This window comes from Takifugu rubripes, chromosome 19 (genome assembly GCF_901000725.2).
Source record: "Takifugu rubripes chromosome 19, fTakRub1.2, whole genome shotgun sequence".
Lineage (NCBI taxonomy): Eukaryota > Metazoa > Chordata > Actinopteri > Tetraodontiformes > Tetraodontidae > Takifugu > Takifugu rubripes.
Window position 1 is genome coordinate 10,807,164 of NC_042303.1, and position 20,310 is coordinate 10,827,473.

Genomic DNA, 20,310 nt, shown 5'->3' on the forward strand with positions numbered 1-20,310 from the left:
TTTTTTCATTTTTAGTCTTTCTACACAAGAGCTATACATAATCAAGATAAATGACTGTTTCTCATATCAATAAACTTTTTATCTGCTAATACTGATGGACTTTAACACCACAATAGGCTGATGGTATGACAAGTATAAATTAAATATACTGGAATTGGTCATGAATTTAAACTGTTTTTTCCTCATATACATACACAGATTTTGAAAGAAAGGAAGAATCCTAAGAGGACAGCGTGTACGGTGTATCCAAACATACATTACCAGGTGTTTTTAATAAGGCTGACTAATATTTAGGTTCCACTGATCCATATATTTGTAAAACTTGATCTAAGTGTCGCAGGCGACCGAACACAGATCCGTCATCTCAAGTGTGCTCTGACTGTGCGCTTGCTTACAATGCAGAAAAATCCAGACAATGTAAATGAATGTGCGGTGCTGATCTGACTCTCACTCCTCCCGAATAGTTACACCAGTCAAAGCATTTCCACGTCCGATGAGATCTGAACTCACAGACTTTAGTCACTGGCTCAGTTCAGCAGAGTTCAGATGTTGCAATCATGTGCGTGTGTGTGTTTGATAACACACACTGAGGGCAGCTGGTGTAACAACCACCCAGAATGCTTCCAAGAGTTACTGGCACGCTTCAGGGTTGTATGTCGGATGTGCATTTTGGAAATCTGAAGAGTGAGGCCACACAAGATTTTAAAAAAAAAAGAAGGATTTTTTTTTTATTTGCAGCTGAGGCATCCATCCGATCTGGCGGTCTGCATCTCAATTTCCCAGGAAAAAAGAAAAAAGAAATCTGACTGACATGGCAGATGCTACGCACGTAGTCAAAATGATCTGAAGGGTCAACAACTCAGGCCGACAATCATTTATACAAAAATAATGTCCATAACAAATATATACTATTGCGTTACATATCCCACGTTTTAAAATGGCGTTAGAAAAGGCACAATATGGCATACAAATAAGATTGGACGCGTGCCTGTCGCTGGCTTCACACTTTCTCATGAAAATAATAATCTGAGAATCTGCATGTGTGTGTGTGTGTGTGTTTTCACATTAGTTCTGAAATGGGCTCCTGCCTACAGTGTGTGTAAAATATTCAGATATTTCTTCCTTATGACACAGCCCAGATAAGCCTCAGCTCATCCCATTCTGTCATGTTGTCCCCATTGTTGCGGCCGGGTGCAGTTTTGAGTTGGAGGCAACTAAAAACTGTCCAGGTTCAGCAGTCCCTCCATGACCGCGCCGCTCGGTTCTCTCATGCCGCTGCCTCGACGTATTTCATGATTCTCTCATTCGTCCTCGTCTCTTTTCAGTCAACCTTTCCGGCAACCTCACATTTCTCTTAAAGACGCCGACACCTTTTTCTCTCCTGGTCCATGTTCAATACAAGTCCTTCATGATCTCCTGCAGAAGCGGGTGCAGACACATGTCCACCTCCCTCTTCTTCAGCAGCTGGATGAAGTGGACGTGGTCGGTGACGATCTGGCGCAGGTCGGTCATCTTCTGGAGCAGCTTCGCAAACAGCTGCAGAGAGTCTGGGTGGCTGATCTTCAGCTGCAGCTCCAACGAATGAAGCACCGTCTCCTGGAGACGCTCGATGGGCTTCACGTTCAGCAGGCCGGGACGGTCTGGGTGAGACAAGTGACACATCTTTTGAGGATGGGGCAAGGAGTCAATAGAAAGCAGTGACCCTGCATCGAGAGCTGCTGGAAACTACAAATTATAACGGATTCTCCGTGTCTGTAACAGGAATGCTCTTTTACGAAAGCTCTGTTATCTACACTTGGAGCGCCACGCTCCGTCCTTTCAGTTAATTATTGACCTGATTTGTATCCGCATCAGGTCAAGGATTAACTTTTATCAGGCACCCATAGCCAATTGAGGATTATTAGAAGATGACAAAGAGGTTTTAAAGTGGGATTGCGTGACCAAAGAAAAAAAAGATCAGCAATAATATCCTGCGCCTGTCAGAAGAGCCTGATAAATAGTTCAAGGTGGGCCATACAGTCGGACCTTTTTTATAGTTTTTATTGCTCACTGACCTTTATGTGGACTGTCCTAATGTACCCAGTCCGCCAGTAAATTACTATTAAGAAACAATAAGCACTCTTTACAAACTACAGAGTTTTATAGCAAAAGTGTAAACTATTTCAGAAGTTGTGTCAGTGTGCAGTGGGGAATAGAAACCGGGCCAAATGGTGACAGTGTCTGACATGTCTTTTTCTGGCGTCCCTCAAGGGTGCTCCCTAGGACCCTTTTTGCTTTAGTGTACAATCATATTGAATAAGTCCATCGTCTTTTATATATGTGGTACGATCCTTCTATGAAACTAGGAAACACATCCGTTGTGGGTTTAAAATGAAAGCTACGCCGAAAATCCGGGCTCAGAATAACGTAACTAACTAACCTCCGCTGAGGATGATGACGGCCAGAAACAGGGCCATGTCGTTGTCATCCAGCTCCAGAGTGTTGAACTTGACAGAAAACTCAAATTTCGGTTCCATCATTTGACCAAAGGGTTTCCTGAGACTCTTGAGGAATTCCCGTGTCATAAAGATTTGTCCATAAGAGATGAGGGTCCCGTCTTTGTTCATCAGCGGTGCCATCATGATGATCAGGATCTCAATCACGCCGTACTTCAGCAGCGTTACCTGCGGCGAGAATAAAGACACACTGAAGAGTCGAAGTCGAGTCTGACCGTGCTTTGTCTGTTCCTTTATATCAGCGGTTCTTCTCACCTGGTCATTGAGATCCAGGTCTATGAAGCCTGGGATGCTCTTGGCGAACTCAGTCACTTCTCTCACTGCCTCAACGGAGCGAGACTGACAGCTGTTAAAGAAACGCAGCTCCAGCTCATCGGAAATGTTGCCGTCCGACCCGCAGTGAGCTTCAGTGAGACCTGTGTTTGGATGAGACGTGTGGTCTGACTTTCAGGGATGGAAACACTGGACGTATTTTCGCCAAGCTCTAAAGGCCGTGGTGCAGCGACGGACACAATATGTCGATGCTTCAGTGAATGAAAAAGATATTTTGAAATCTTTGACCTAAAGGGAGCTATAAAACTGCCCGACGTCTCATGTGGGAGCATGAATTGATAACTAATTGATTGTACGCTCCCTCTAGACCAATGAATCACCACAGATATGTGGAATGTTTTTATTTATATAACAGATAAGAAGATAATCTCATGATAGCTGGATTTGAAAAGTCACTTCAGACCATGTGCGTCTAACCTGCGAGTCCTGGGGCGAGGGCGGGCGCCAGCTGCTGCTGATGATGCTCTTGACAGGGAATCTGTCTGCAATTAATGAACTGCTCGCCTTCCATTAGAGACTTCATGTCGTGGATGACAAAAGGCTGGTAGAGAGTGGATAATAAGGGGACATTCAAGTGAAAACGTGTCCCCCAGCTCCTCATATCTTTATACAGAACAGTCAAAATGACACAGGTCGACGGCGCAGGCTTCAATCAGCTTTGGGACCAATGAAATATTAGTTTAGCAACTTTAGCAATTCCGTTGTGCATTCAAGTTAAAAATCTAACAGCTGTGTTTAGGGCCAGCTGAAGCTATGAAGAACATTTAGTAGAAATTTAGGCACATTTCTTGAGGAATAAGCCAATCCTGGCCAAAATTTTTCAGGTCTTTTCAGGTCTCTTAAAATAAAGAAATCAAGACAAGCAGGCTCTGGCATCACTTTCAAGAGGATGAACGAAGCTGCTGTTGAAGCTCCAGTGCAGACACGCACCAGCCCAACACATGAATGACACCATTTATGCACTCAAACCCTCCTTTTTCATCCGTGAACACGGATGAAACAAGACAGCCTGCAGCAAAGTAAAGTCAGCGATGCTTTTGTGAATCAAAAGGTGAATTAATCAGGCTGAGCGAGTATCTGTTGCCAGGCAGCAGACTTGGGCTCCCAGCTGAAGAAGCCCTGTTTTAACTACGCAGTCACGACAAAGAGCAGAAACACGGGAGGCACGAGAGACCTTTTTCTCGCATTGGAATCAAGCCGAGATTGATAAACCCGCTTATGATAAGGAAACTCGTATAGTTGGATTGGCTGTGGCGTCTTAATGGCCTGTGATGATTGATGAAGCCTCACATGTTGTTGTTTCACATTTCTGATGGGGCCTTTAAATATTATACATATAAAATCACAGGAAAAAAAGGATGTGAAGGCATCCTTGCTTGTTTCAGATTGTTTGCGGTGCTTCGAAGGAGACAGATGAATTCTTAGAGGTCTTTTTAAATTATTATGACGGCTGCTGAGCCCACAGCTGTGTGTTATGCTCCTATATCATCTGCTGCTTTCTTACGCTTTGACCACTGCAACATGAGCTGTTTTCTGAAGGCCGAGACCTGCAGAAACCTGCCCATCCACTTCCTCTTTCAGAGCACAAATAAAAGAGCCGAACTAAATAAGGGTAAAACACACAGCTACTGCTAGCTGACTGAGGAAAAAGCTGAAAACAAGGAAGAAACAAGTCCAGCGGCTCAGAGAAGGAGGTAACATTACAGTCGGCAATGCCTACCGCTTTGTCTCCGGTCTTCCCAGAGAGGATGGCTCTGGCCTTGGCCTTGGTGAGGGGGAAGTTCTTTAGATAGGCTTCATACAGATGTCGGGACAGCGCCCTCAGATCCGCAGCCTCTGGGTGCATGTGCTCCAAGTCGGACGAGAACTCCGCCAGCAGTTTCTCCTTCTCGGCCTGAGGCATTCGTCCGAATCGGATGGCTGGGAAACGAGACGCACGCACACAAACGACATTAAACGTGCAGACTGAAAGTAAGACGACAAATAAAAACTATAGTCTCCGCAGAGACACTGCAAATCTCTTTCCTATCTGATCACGTTGAACTAATTTAGAGCTGAAAGTTAATTTGTTTTTTTAATATGTGACCATAAATGCCACAGTGTGGACCTGCAGTCTGTGTAATAACCTTTATGGATGAGCACCTATGGTGCATGAATGCATGATGGGACAATTATTAATCATGTCTGCTCTGATTACGGCTGTTTTTCACGCAGTTTGACCCCTCCCCCGGCCAAAGTTTTATTTATTTTAAAGCCCAAGTCTTTAATGTGGTATCAGTCGATAACAATAGTGACATTATGCATTACAAAGGCGTATCTGTAATGAAGATATTGCATTGAACGCGTGTTTTTCTTTTTTACTCTACTCTCACTGAAATCCGATGTGTTGTGAAATAGCTAATCCCTCTTTTTCTGTTAGTGGATGTGATCAATTATCCGTCTATCCAAACATGCACTGCATTGACTGCAGCCGGTGATTGCGTAATGCAGACGGGCCGATGAACGCACGCCTTAGGCAAATGAATACAAACTAAAGCGGCCCTCCTTCTTGCTGGCAACAAGCCTGCCGCAGTGACACAGCAGGTTGGCAGGATCAGTTGAGGTCCATGTACGCCGATGTGTCAATCATTGATTGAATAAAAACATGCAAAGACAATCTGCAGAGCTGAGCCTCATAAAAAAATAACTCGTCTGATACGCGAGGCACTCGGTGTTCTGCAAAAGAGAGTCTTCAGGTGAACGGAAAGAGAACGCTGTCAGCTTTTTGTATCCAAAAACAACACAATTCAATCACAAATCTGTCATTCTCAAGGTTTTTAACCGATCTCAGTTGAATCTGTTGCAGAATATTGCAAAGTTGTGGCTTTTCAGCGCATTAGTGTGTTGGACAACATTTTAGAATCTGTTAACGAGTTTACCTAATACATGTATGTAAGTATTACGTTAGATCCACGCAGCAAAGTGACGACTGTTGTTGCTCAGAACGTGCAAACGTGACAAAAGGGAGCTGCCAGTGTCGCTGTGTGCACGCCTAAACATGAGCACACTCACCAGTCACGGTCAGTGACTGATGTAACAGGTAGAAAAATAACGTTTGGAGGGGATCACAGGCACAGGACAATGACTGTTTTTTTTAAATCATTGTAGAATCTGTTTGGACACAGTGAGCTGTCATCCATAATACTAAAGCCAATAACGGCATATACCTCTAATCATTAAACTGCAGGGTTATACTGCACAAACTGGTTTTTATCAAGATCCCTCATCTAAAAAAATCAGTTTTCTTGACAGTGTTAAACTAATGTTATGTTCGGTAACTGTACGATTTTGAATAAAAGTTAAACAGCTAGCTATTCAAATGGAAATCACACTGTTTCTTATTCAGAAAATCAACTTAATAAGCTACTTAGATTTCAGTACTGAGAGTACTGACAGTGCCCACGTTGTTCCAGCTAAAACCACAGCAGGGGTCTCAGATGTGCCACCAAACCTCCAAGTGGAACTAGCAGCAGTGAAGCGTGAGCAGAGTGCTGGGCAGCCTCCTCGCGTGCAGCAGTTCACTGCCTTTTTAGTGCAGCTACCACATGATTTAAGTGCAGGAAAGTATAGTGCGGCACGAGGGTCAACTAAAGAGCACGGAGGAAGCAACGACACCCGCATCTGTGCACAGCTTTGAGAATAAAGTGACAGCTATGTGGTGTAGATCCTGGCGCTGTACACTGAGGCAGAAGGTGTCGCTTCCTGCGCCACAGTTACAAAGAAGCATCAACGAGGGGAGCAACGCGGTGTCACCACCATCTTACCGTTGTGTGACATGCCAACGTTGAGGCATTTCTGGAAGCGGCAGTACTGGCATTTGTTGCGGGATTTCTTGTGAATGCGACAGTGAAGATCACAGTGATCGTAGACCAGCTTTAACCTGATGGTGCGTCTGAAAAAACCCTAAAAGAAAAGAGGAGATATTTGCTTCAGCTATTGCTAACGTTTAGCGCAAATGTTTTGTTTTAGATCATGAAAGAAAAGTCTTATTTAGTAATAAAACATGCACCAACAAAACAATGGGAACTTCTTATGCATCATCGTTTTTGAAAAAATAAAATAAAATAAATTCATTTTTTACTTTGGAAATTTCTGTTTGCATTGCTAATTTAAATTAGTGGGGAAATCATTAAGTCCCAGTTAGCTTCAAACAACTTATGCTTCACTGTGGCTTCACGCTTTGATGTGTTTAACCTTGAGTCCAAAGAGTCGCTTATCTCTGCTATTTACAATGCAGCTATGGTCAAACTCGCCTTTAAACAGTCACCGTTTTTAATAGCTGTACTGTTTGCCTACAGAGAGAAACTGAATGGCGAGCTGCACTGAATATAGCAGCACATTACCCAGAATTCCGTAAGGCCCCTCTTATTTTTTTTTTCCGGAAGCACACGGATCCCAAACTGGATGCTGATGTGTTTGACATCTGCATTCCTGTCAACCACAGGAGCTATTTTTTTGAATCACGCGTTATTTAAAGAAGAAGGAAACTGAAGGGGGTCAACGCTCCACCTCAATAAAGAATGTTTTCTGTTTTGAAACAATTAAGTCCTTGCCTGCTTGGCTGACCCCCACTTCTGCAGCATCTCCCCCGGGACTCACGTAGAACAATAACTACTGTACCTCACAGAAGCTTCATTCAGCCTCGGGAGCTACAGTACGAACACAATCCCCCTAATAAATACAACACAACAAGCCCAACTGTGTCAGGGAGTTATTTTCTGATCACTGGTAAGAATGAGAGGGCAGAAGACATTGGTTATTTATAGATTTGTCTCTATAACACAGATGTTTCACTATTATTTGTTACATGTAGGGCAAATATTTGAATCTGTGAATCTTTTAGAAATACCAACAATGCGTTGGTATGTTTTGCATTTCTGTCTTGTTTTTTGTGTTACAGCAGGGGAAGTACATGTAGTACATATTTCTTTACAGAATGTACACTATCCTGTAAGAATGATTTGTTTGGAGAGATTTGTATCTTTAAAAGAGAGAAGTAAAAGGCTGCTGCTTCTGTCTGCAGACACCAGTGTCAGAATTGACACCACCTCTTCATGTCTCAATATTTCAAAGAAAATGGAAGCACATGTGAAACTTCACCCACTGCATTAGTTGTGTTTAAAGACAGTGGGGATTTCAAAGATGCTGCAGAGGTGCCTGCAGAATGACAACGTTCCGAGCTTGTGGCTGAAGTGAAAGACATCAGAGAGATAAACCTCACACCTCCCATCACCACTGAATTATTTATTCCACCAACATGACAGAGTGACAGCTAAAGAGAGTCTGGCCCAATATTCAAATCTCACTATTGCTGCATGCAACAAGCAGAAATATAATCAAAATTTAACCCACAATGCATTTCCCAAATGAACGGAGGTCGTTTCTCCGGAAAAACAAAGAAAGCCATCTGTCAAACAGGACAACTTATTTTTATTTCCAATTACTGGATGTTTTAGCTTCCTGCTTCATGTTTTGACTGCAAGGCCAAAGATATGGAATATAGAACTGAATGTTATTCAGAAGAGAATGAACTAGCTTAGCGGTAGAAGACACCATTCTTTTACCCTTTTTAGAAAATGTCAGGTAACAGTTGTTACCTTGAATGAACCCGTAAATGTAAGGATATTTGTTCACTGGAGCTCGATCAGAGACCTTTCCCATTCTTACCTTGCAGCCCTCGCAGGCATGGACGCCATAGTGAAACCCTGAAGCTTTGTCTCCACACACTCGACACTCGATGTTTAATGCTGCCGACGTCGATGTGTCGTCTGGGATTTTGAGCATGACGGGACTTTCAGAGACCTGCGGTGGCGACTCTGGCTCCAGCTTGATTGAGTCTGGGAGAAGAATCAGGCAGGCAGGACACCAAGAGACCGTGATGAGCTGTTCTCATGTTATCTTTCCTCTGATTGATAAAGCTTTTTGTCTTTGAACTCAGTTAGCGCGCTGTGGGGCAACGCAGTGTACAGAAAACTGAGTGGACTTACTGCAGCTGTGCATGTTCAAGTAGTCCATGTTGGTCAGGTGTTCCTCGCTCAGCGGAGGGCTGGGGTCATAGGCCATATCGGCGGGGGAGATGCAGGCTACAAGAGAGGGCGACATGGAGGACTGGGTGGAGGAAGATGAGATGGAAGCGTAGTCAAACGTGGTCAGATGCTTCAGGTCGAGGCTGTGGGAGTGGTCGTACAGCTCTGGCACGTCCATGCTGTTCAGGCTGAAGCCGACAGGCCAGGCGAGGAGCTGCTGGGTGTCCACCATGTCCGCTGCGAAAAGACACAGATGAAGCGGTGACGCCGCAGCTGATGCAATATCCTCTGCTGACCGTGTGTGGCCTTGTTGAAAGAAAACAGCGCGTCAGGCAGCGGAGAGAAGAGGGGAGGAAGAAGTACGGAAGGGGGGATAAGATAAAAACAGGGAACCATGGAAATATGCACCGGCCAGCAGACATGCTGATGTGTAAACAGGCCTGCACGCAGAAGACCCAACATATGCGCTGCAAACATGCACGCAACTGTCCACAAGTTCGTGTCTGCAATCTGTTATCTGGGGGGTGGGGTATTGTGACATGAAGGGCGCCTCCAGACGCCGTCTTCCTCCGCCGCTGTCAACCGAATCGTGGAGAAAGTCGGGACTGTTTGAGGTTCTGTCTCAGAGAAAACCTTCCGGGGGACGGTGAGATTTTCCTGCTGTCAGGAGACTTGTCTATTTTCAGTCATTAGGAGACACACTGATCATTTACAAAGGAAACCAACTGAGCCTCCGTCCTCCCAAATTCACTCTTGCCAACATTTCTGCACTCCTCATCTGGCAGTCCTTTATACCTCCACCAGGGAGGGTGTTTTTTTTTTGGTACAGATTTGTTTTTTCTAACCACTTGGCTGCTACAAAACACGATGGGAGGATAATGAATGTAAGAAATAAATAGAAGAACCCCTAAAATGTGGGTGTGGATCTGTCTTAAGGGATTATGGAGTTTTTGTTAGATTTTATGATGAGACAGCATTGGAATGAAAAGACAGGACTGGTTGAATACAATCATTTCTTTCAGTATCGGTCACATGAACACACATTTTGAATATCGAGCAATAAATTTTGAACATTCGCGAGATCTTGGGAACCAATTTGAAGGCCGCTTTTTAAATATTGACACTTCTGTCATTGTAATGGCTAACTCTGATCAGACATTGGAGGAACCAAACCTGCAGACGTGGTTAAAGTCCAGTCAGTCGAACGCGGTGTGCACCAAAACACACAAGGCTGCACATTAACCTAACCAGGACTCAGCAGCATTAAAGCCAGCATTCCTAACTGACATAATGAAGGAATTTATGACTGTGTCATGTTCATGTATGTATTTTACAATATGTGGGTAGAAACAATGCAGTATTTCATTTAGATTTCACTAGAAAGAAGGGGAAACTAAATGCTGGACCTTCCATGCTTTCTTACTTGGGGAAAGTCATGCACGCTCTGACCTTGATTTAAAATAAGCGAAGGAAACAACAAACTGCTAACAACTTATAAATAATCAATTGAGTGAAAGTGCAGAGTTCTCAAAATAAACCGCCTCTAATCAGCTTCGAGTGCCTGATTTGGAAAAAACAAAATGTAACAAAGAATGCGTTGCATTATACAACAGGTCAGAACAAAAATAGCCACGCTGGGATGGCACAGTGGCACAGCGTATGGGAATGTCTTGAAATGGTTCCAAATTAGTTGGAAAACATCCCTGTGGAGCAAACATCCTCCTTTCTCAAATACTTATTGTTTCCGTTTTACTTGTTTGGACCGTGACAAAGAAAATCAGCAGGGGACCCACTTAAGATTCACACTGACTCTGATATTGTTCCAGGATCAGAGAGGAGAGGGTGTTGGTGTGTCCGCAGGTTGTGGCCTCAGCAGTCTTGGACGCTCCTGAAGGGGAAAATGCTGACTATTAATAACCAGGGAACCTCCGGTTTTCCCCAGTCTTTGGCTGGGTGCCAGCTGATCTACACTTAAAATAAATGGAACAGTAAAGGAAGGGTGTGTGTGTGTGTGTATATATGTTAGTGTGATATCCATGCGATTTAGGTCAGCACGTATTTATTCAGCCTTTTTTAAAAACAAAAAAACAACTGTATAAAAGAGTACAGATAAAAAACCTCAAACTGCAACGCAGAGAGTCGGGTAACTGTGTGATGACTTCTGTTGGTTGCTTTGACACATTTTTGACCAGTTTAAGTGATTGATTATCACAATTGTGGAAAAGCCAATGTTATATTTGCTAAAGGAGGAGCTGCGTTCACAAACCAATAGTTGAAACTCCATAAACTATTCCACTTATGAAAGTTTGGCATTGAGATTGCAAAATATGAACCGTAGTCGTCAACCCATTAATTATCAGGAGTATTATGGGAGCATCTGGACAACAACTGGACTTTTGCCACACCCCAATCTACAAATATTTCTATTACAGATGTTTATTGTTAGGGTTAGGGTTAGGGTTAGGGCTTTTTTCATATTTAGAAAAAAGTAATGGCATTTGAACCTGTAAATTCTAGGCGATAGGAATAAATTCTTAAATGAATTGAAATGAGGGAGAAACATTCAACCTACTTGTGTTAAAGTAATCTGTTATCTAAGAAAGCAACATATAATTTGCCCCTTACATCATTTAACCACATATAGTGCTTTTATAGCGGCAATAAAGGGTTCTTTGATTCTTGCCTGAATCGAACTCATCTAAAGAGCAAAACATACAGCTGATTCCTACAAAGGCCGACAGCCTCCACACAGCAAAATGCAAAAGTATCCTTAATAGCTGTGGCCTGCTGGAGCCACCTGATGCACCTCGGGAAAGAGCTTTGCGTGACATTGTTCCACAGAAACAAGTTGGCACAAATCTCCTGGAGGAGAAGAGTTTGCTAATAATGCCGAATTCTGCGAGTCGGTTCTGCGTGGTCAAACAGCCTGTCAGACGCCATAAAAGGTGACCGATGATCAGTGTAGTTTCTGCAGTGTGTCTTGTGTTTACAAAGGCATGTGTGTGTGAGCACATGCGTGACAGGCGTACCGGTTCCCTCTCGCCAATTCTCAGATTTCCACATGTCAGAACTTGTCTTCACGTTGAGAAAGCAGCATGTAGGAGTGCTTTCTATCAGCTATTGTCTCGGACGTGATATAATAAAGGCTAACGTCAAACTGGTAGGCTGGTCTAGCAGGCTGCTGTAGTGACGGGCCCTCACGGAAACAAGGTGTGTGAGGCAGCCTTTACACGATTATCTCCCTCATCTATATCCATATCTGCCATCTACATAACAGTCAACATGAGGTGGAGTGGAGTGTCTAACCCCGAGCACAATAAAAGAAAGTGTGGGATTTTATGAATGAGTTCACATCAGAAAGCTTTCTTTTAAAAAAAGTGTAATTTGTAGTATCATCGTCAGTTTTCCTCTTCTAGGGTGTAGAAACCACCCACACAGCAGCAGAGTGAGCTGGTTAACAGTCGAACAAAGACAATGTGAGGACTTCAGATGAGGAAAGTCACCGCTGAAGCCGTTTCGCGTATTTATGTGGGAGACAAAAGGCGAAACTCGCCCTGCTGCATTCAGGGGCATTAACGCTCTTATCTGTGCTGTTAGACAAAAAAAGGTTCCCACCCTGACCTGTATGCAACCACACTGAGGTTGAGGCAGCCAGTAACATTTACTGTCTTGGAAAAATCTAAAAGCAGATAACTATCCTGGGAGATAATCCTCTTTTTTCATTTTTTAACGTTCATTCACTTTTTATCACAAATTAAGCCACAGAAATTCTGAAGAGACATGTGTGACGTGATCACATGATAAAATGACAGCGTGGATTGTTTCCCTTTTAGACCAAAGTGTGTTTTTCCTTTTTGCTGAGTGAACCATTTAAATCATCAAAAAATTGCCCTGACAATGTAAATGTGCGTACGGGTGACGCGATGACAAATGAGAGTTATTGCACAAAGCTCTGTGACTTCCTGACCTCTTGATGTAGGAAAAAAAAAACCTAATCATGTGGTTCAGTGTCACTGACTCGAACAAAGACACGTCTGTGTGAAGCCTGTGTCTCAGCCATTTCTCCAAAATGATTAAGTGTGCTTGCATTTGTTCCTGTTGCCGACCCCCACGTCCTCTTAATATGGCTGAACATTCAGTTTCTAAAATATCAAGTTGTAGCTGATTTTTTTTTTTTTTTTTTAAAAAGGGCATATATGTATATTTCACACTATAGCGCAGGGGGCTTAAAATCACATGTTAAATAAATTAGTTGATAGTGTCAGCGCTTCAACAGTTTCTATTATGCTCTCACTCTTCAGGAAATGGGCAGGAAATCTGCACTTTTTTTAAATTTGTTGGTGTGAAGACGCAACAGCCAGATGAGTGTGAGAGGGTTAGGGTCCCCTTTTTCTGCGCCTGAAAGCCTTATTTCAGTTTACTAAAACCACGAGCACGGTGGGAGGATCTATACCACAATGTGAGTCTGCTTGGCAGCACACTGACTAAAAAAGAACCTAGACATGGTTTCATAGTGATGAGTTTAATTTTTCTGTCTGTCTGTCTTTCTGTGTGTGTGTGTGTGTGTGCGCTCTTATACACAGTACACAGTGAGGCCAAGATGCACTCTTCACCTGTATCCTCCTCACCCTTTTTGGGTGATGAGAAAGTGTTGGCTGGTCCTCATAGCTTCAAAGGTCTGTGCGAAGGTCTACACTTTATTTTGAATAAGAGCTGACGCAGATTCAGTTTTACTCGTGATTTTTGGGGTAACGACAAAGGGCTGGGGAATCCTTCGTATAAAAGAGAGCCCTCACAAAGATAGCAGCACAAAGATAGCAGCACAGTGTGTGTGTGTGTGTGTGTGGGTGTGTGTGTGTGTGTGTGCCAGAGAGAGAGAGAGATTGTTTCACCATACAGACCATTATGAAACTTGTACAAACATCAGGTAAATGTGAACGTTGAGTTAGGGGAAAAGAGTTCTCTGTAAAGGTTACAGATGACATAAAAGAGTACCTCACTGATTCGAATAAAGACGTTTGTTCCATTTCCATTAATTATGCAGCGATTCAACTTTGCGTGTTTGACCATTTGTGGGTCTAAATTTCCACAAATAAAATAATTGTGTCTCAGTGTAAAGAGCCAATGATGGTATTTACGCATGTTTGCATTAAACTTGGGGGCTGAAATGTGACTGAAATGCGAAAAAATGAATTCCCTCATCTGCACCCCAATAATCCTATTAAACGCACAGGTATAAAGAAGTTGGGAAGGTTGGTATTGTTTTTTTATACAAACTCTGTGTCACTAATGCCTTTGCTTTCTCTTGGTTGTTTGGGAAACCAATAAATGATCATTATTTAGATAATTTCTCAGAAAATCAGTAATAGTACAAGGACGCCTCACTGCAGAGGGTGACGAGCCCTTTTATGACCAAACCGATCATTTATCACTGACCACCAGGCAATGGTCGTCACGACACACCCGCGTTAAAATACAGAACATTCACTGGATCTAACAGCCCAGCAGAACAGATTTGCAAAACTCACACACACACACACACACACACACGCACGCACACGCACACAGGGTATTCACACTCACCCCGATTCTTCACTTTGAATTAATTTTCAGGTCAGTGACCAGCGAACGGGTGACGGCAGCAGTGACAGTAAAGGCATTTCTGTGTGTATATATGAGACTTTGCTTTTCCCCAGGAAGTGATGACCAATAGAAAAGGACACACACGCGCACTCACACACACACACACACAATCTCTCTCTTTCTCTCCCTGGCAGAATCTGGGCTCAGCAGAAGTTCAGACAGCTAACTATCATGTGGTCAGTGTGTGTGTGTGTGTGTGTGTGTGTGTGTGTGTGTGTGTGTGTGAGAGAGAGAGAGAGAGAGACAGAGAGCGAAAGACAGAGAGAAAGTCCTAGTCCTCTTGTACATTTATAGTATTAGTATATATATATATATATATATATATATTAGTATTTAGTCCTTGACTGCCCATGGATGTGGATGTGTGCATTTTTGTGTGTGTGTGTGTGTGTGTGTGATTGTGTGTGTGTGTGTGCGCGTGTGTGGGTTTGTGTGTACAATGCAGACATTAGATGCAGATGATTTCCTGTTGCTTCAGTCTGACAGGCGACCTCATCATGCCTCTCTAGTTGCACTTCTCCCCCACAGTTCCATCAGTCGCTGACATGAAAAACGGCGACACATTCATTTCTAAACGCAGAAGAAAAAGGGCTGATTAAAAAAATCCCAAACCAAAAATCTCAGACAGAGCTGTTTTCTGTTGTGGTCACAAACAGATCAATAATGAGGTGACCGCGTCTCATCTTAATGTCTTGGTTTGTTCTGTTCGAGCGAACTTGCCTCCGTTTAGAAGACCGAACGGAGAGACTTCAGCATCGGACGGTTTCACACTTACGAACAAAAAAGCTTCAGGGTCTTCCAACCAAGACGTCTTTTCAAACTCGACGCAGATGTGGCTGACGTCCACACTAGTTTAGCCAAACTCGGCAGCAGAAATTTGCACGGAAACAGAGCCTTTCGTGTTTGACTGCCTTAATCTGCATCATATCGTCAAACAGGTTGGCAACACAGGCCACAAAAGTAGCAGCACAAACGTGCGTGTGTGAGTGTGTGTTTGTAAGCGAGCGTGTGCATGTTGTTGCACTTGCTTCATATCAAGTACCATAGTACAGTAAATATTTTACTAGAATAGTAAGGACATTGTGAGGTCTTGGCTGGTGCAACTTCAATGGACTGTTTGAGGCTTAAGATGTGGTTGAGGTTAGGATCAGGTTTAAGTCAGGGTGGGGGGGTGCAGATTATTAGGGTAAGGAGCTGGGGGAGGCATTTTTAAATGAAAGTCCTCACAAAGATCGAAGGATGTGTGTGGAGAAGTGCCATAAAGTGTGTCGTAAAATGTGAGCAGTGAGTGAAATTTCAGGGTTCGTGTATGATTTTCGCACCAGTGTGAGCAACAATCACCTAAACTCAATGTCAGAACCCCCCCCAAGTTTAAGTATTAGGTCAACCCTGAAACAATTAAATCAAAAAGCGAATTTTCTAATAAATCCACAGCTAAATTATCACGTGTAAGGTCACAGCGAACCTAACCTTGGCTCACTAATTCTGAACAGTTTTGTCACTTTTAAATTCCACAGATATCATATTCACAAACACACGAGTGATGTGGAGGTCACGCCAACTGGCCCTCTGTGTTATCTAGCCCAGAGAGACAAATGGTAGCCAAAAGTGGCATCTTTTTAAATGAGCTTGACAGCAATTGATGCTGCTCCGCTGGTAGACGGGCGCACTGAACATTTGTTCCAGCCAAGAATGTTGATCTACATGTTTTCCGAGAGCTCTCAGATCTTTTAAAGATTAGCAGCTCTGTTTTCAGCACAAGCCCAGGTCTATATTTTGGTGGATGAAGGTATGGCAGCCATTTTCGGTATTTTCCACACAAGCCAGGTGCCTCACTGGTACGACTCTTTTTTTTTTTGCTTCATTAACCTGTAAATTTAACAAGTTAGGTCAGGTGTGTGGGACGTAAATCAATGTTAGCTACAAGACACATGAACGCGTGTGAGGCGGTGCTGAAAAGTTCATACCGAAGCGCAGTTTCATCACGCCTGCCATTGTTATGGTCAGCTTTACGATCGGCACGTGAGCCTCTGCACGGCAGAGACCCCCCGAATGGTTTCGCCATCACAATCTCACACAATTACAACGCACAAACAAAAGGCTCCAATCTGACTCTTCAATCTGACAGACCATGCTTTGATATTCTCCACATCACCTAATTATCCATTGTGATTGGAGGGCTGTTCCTTTCCTGAACACACACACACACACACACACACACACACGCACACAGATAACACTGCCGCAGTGTAAATAAACACATCGAACCCCTCAACTGCAAGAAAGGACAAACATTAATGGACAAACATAATTTTTGCCCGTGCAAGGTCATGTGAGCGCAACAGTACTTCAGATATGCTCAACATACTGAAGCAGGTCAGGGCGACAGGGAGAACACCAACAGTCGTTCTAAGGTAACGACTGATGTGTCTCTGAAGCCTCAAGCGTTTCCTTACGAGATAAGGAGGAAGAAACGCTGAAAGCTGTCAAGGCCACGCTATCGCTAACACACTGGGATGGCTGTCGCGCCGATGTATGAAAACTTGTGCGCACAGCGAGACGAATGCACGGATCGGGTCACACCTTTTATGCCAAGCGAACAACACACGGACAAACACGCACCTTTAAGCCCAAGTGTTGCATCACAGACGAGGCACGAGGGATAAACACAGGATGACCATGACAGAAGCACAGAGATTAGCTATTAGCATGCTAATGACAAAAAAGCCAGTCATGGCCTCCACCCAGGGGAATTCTTTGGTAAAACTGTATTTTGGTAGAGGAGCATAGCGCCGGGCTTAGGAAGAGGGAGAGGTGCCACGTTGGAGGGGTCGTGCCCTGTTCCTCGAAGCGGAGAGGAAAGGATGGGAGTACACTGCGTGCAGCTGTTTTTTAGCTGCACAATAACAAAACAACGGGTGACGTGACTCTTGCCCGCAGAACATACGGTAAACGCGTGCTTTTGGAACGCTGACAGAAGCCAATTTGGAAATGCACGTAAAGGGCTGGAGGTTCGAAGGGAACAAATGACACGTGGAGGGCTCGTCCAGGGTGATGTCAGGTTTACCTGCCTTCTGTGGAAACATCAACACAATTCGGTTTATATCTATCGCATTCAAGTATTACTTCTACGTCAACAGCAATTCTCTGGTCTCCATTTCCCGGAAATTGCTGGAACATTCTGATCAAACTGTGTATCGACCTTGCTCACTGTCATTTTTTCCCCAAAATGGCAACAGCATCATCATTGGAGGGCTCTATTCTATAAGCCTGGTCAAAATCCAGTTAAGGCAAATAAATGTTATCTCATTGGGAGCTAGAATGTCACTGATATTAAAAAAATGATTGAAAAATCATTCTCCCAATGATAACTACTCTCTAAATAATTCTAATTACTAAATAATTTCTGGGACAAAAATGTCCTCCAGGAAGAGGGAAAGATACTGTTAGGCTTTGTTCCTCTTTAATTTCTGTGACTCTTGTGTATTGAACCACTGAGGTTTTAAAAAAGATGACACAGGGCATCATTCAAGCATGTCAGCATCCAGCGGCCACACCACCACGTCTGACTCCCTGGTTCTGACCCAGAACTAAAGCTCCCGGTTCCGGATCACGTGAAGTATTGAGGATATGCTTCATCTAGGTTTTTGTTTTTTTTATTAGCGTTACCTGACTTGTGTGTCCTGGTGGTGACTCCCCCATGAAAAGTTCCACTTAACTTTCTATGAGTTACAACCCAAACAACTGAGTTTGTTCAGCTGACTTTTTAAAAACTGATTTTAAACAATGAACCAAATAATTGAGAGCATTTATTCCAGGAAGAATGAAAAGTCCCCGCGCACGGTGCAAAAACACCTTAGTTCTGAGAAAGTTGAGCTTTGGAATCAGGCTAAACGTGCCAAGAAGCTGTGTAAAAAATAAAAAATGTAATTTTAAAGACAACCACGACAACAACGGCGTGAAGGCGAAAGTGGATAATCAGATGCAGGCGGGACTCTCGTTAACTGCACAGTTAAACATCTATCCTTTGATGAAGCACTCCTACAGCTCTGCAGTTTCATATTTAACTCTTTTACCAGGGATTTCAACCTCACCGGCGCTACTTTTACCACTCTTGCAGACTGTGGGGGCATTCAAAGCTCGAATCTTTTCACTTTTGTTGACCCGGACCACATCCACGTGTTCTCTGCACATTGTGAACAACCTGTTTCAGGCCATGTGAGGGACAACATAAACATTACATAGTATGTGGAGACACTCCTTTCATTTATGACAACAGAGCAAAGTCCACGTCTGTGTTCACTGGCTGCACACACACACACACACAGACACACAGAGACACACACCCATACACAAACAGATCTCGAGATAATTAATTATATAACTCAATAAGACATTACACATGCACTCTGGAGTTAAAGCAACTGACTTGGCTGAGATTTGTTTCTGCTACGTTGGACTCCATTCACTTTCTAATGTGGTCCATACTACACCGTTGACCTGCAATATGTATTCCTAGAGAAATGACCTTTTATAACTTCTCTTTTCAAAGGGACGATGTCTCAACCAACCACAAATATGTCATGAGTTCTCCCACTTTAAAATAGCTGCGTTATAGCCGCGGTCATATTTTAGCCCTTACGCACATGATGTCAGTCCGATGGATTTGAAATTGCATACAAGGTTAACATGTTATTGCATTTAATCATCTAATTGTGCCGTTTATCTGATAATAAGATTGCATAAACCTTTGTGTGAACCGTTGATGTGTGCTCCAAGAAATAACATGGCAAGTTTTGGTATTTATTTGTATCTCTGTGGATGACTTTTAAAATAATAATAATAAGACTCCTTCAATATTTATATCATAACTATGATCAGATATGTGACCGTCATTATGAACAAGGGCTAATTAAGTTAGACTAACATCTCCATAACCTTATTCAGAATAACATGTACTTTTGTAATAATGATGTGTCCCTGAATCGACTTAAATAGAAAAACATAGAATAAAATCCTACGGAAAATGACGGATCCAGCTGACATTGCAAATTGCGCCACACCTGTCTCACAGACTATGAATATCAGACGCTTTGATTGAATTTCTTTATGCATAAATGTATGAACAATAACAGAAGGTTCAGTCCCTGGCGAAGGTTTCCCTGCTGACTGTGATATATGATTAGCAATATTAACCAGTAATTAAGACATAATCAGACAGAAACGTCAGACGCTGCACATGTGCTGAGTCACGGCTGAGATTTTTCCATTCGATGCAAAACAAAAAGAGAGAGGGAACTGAATAAAGGTTGTGCAACATCGAAACGGTCCTGTTTGGATAATGCATGACACCAGAGCCAGGCGGGGGAGAAACAACACGGTGAATATGAGAGGAAAAAACCCAAAACAGAATCTGGCAGGTTCGCACAGGTGAGTGGACATCACCCACCTGTGGGACACAAACAGAATCCGGGACTCACCTGAGAAGTTCTGCTCACCTTGCTGGCTCAAACCTCTCCCTGGTGTTTGCATCTCAAACCTGCTCTCACACTGGGACAAACTGGGACAAGCTGACACCTGACTGGGTCCCAGTTGTCAGTCCTTTGACCGGCCCCCTCAAAGACACACACACACACACACACACACACACACACACACACACACACCCATCCGACCCCCGCCCCTTTGCCACACCACCTACACGCTACTGGACTACTTAAGTACAAAACTTATTAAAAAAAAAAAAAAAAAATTTAAAAAAAATACTTCAACGA

The 20,310-nt window shown here is 43.3% G+C and overlaps 1 protein-coding gene across 2 annotated transcripts; it reads right to left on the bottom strand.

The window, feature by feature from the left end:
- Window positions 1-720: 720 nt before the first annotated feature.
- On the bottom strand, window positions 721-20,236 carry pparg (peroxisome proliferator-activated receptor gamma). Of its 2 annotated transcripts, XM_029825888.1 has the most exons (9): window positions 20,017-20,236; window positions 8,855-9,199; window positions 8,535-8,704; window positions 6,632-6,770; window positions 4,549-4,748; window positions 3,246-3,369; window positions 2,751-2,911; window positions 2,420-2,663; window positions 721-1,640 (listed from the first exon to the last, which is right to left on the bottom strand). In XM_029825888.1, the coding sequence occupies exons 1-9, from the start codon at window positions 20,066-20,068 to the stop codon at window positions 1,393-1,395; spliced, it is 1,683 nt and encodes a 560-aa protein (XP_029681748.1). In that variant the 5' UTR covers window positions 20,069-20,236; the 3' UTR covers window positions 721-1,392.
- Between the last annotated feature and the right edge of the window lie 74 nt (window positions 20,237-20,310).

Bases quoted from the DNA above. Each gene is read 5' to 3' on its own strand.
- pparg (XM_029825888.1), bottom strand. From the start codon at position 20,068: ATGCAAACACCAGGGAGAGGTTTGAGCCAGCAAGGTGAGCAGAACTTC. The intron at 8,705-8,854 runs GTAAGTCCACTC...TTCTTCTCCCAG, and splicing joins CTTGAACATGCACAGCTGCA to ACTCAATCAAGCTGGAGCCA. The intron at 6,771-8,534 runs GTAAGAATGGGA...CTTTTCTTTTAG, and splicing joins ATGCCTGCGAGGGCTGCAAG to GGTTTTTTCAGACGCACCAT.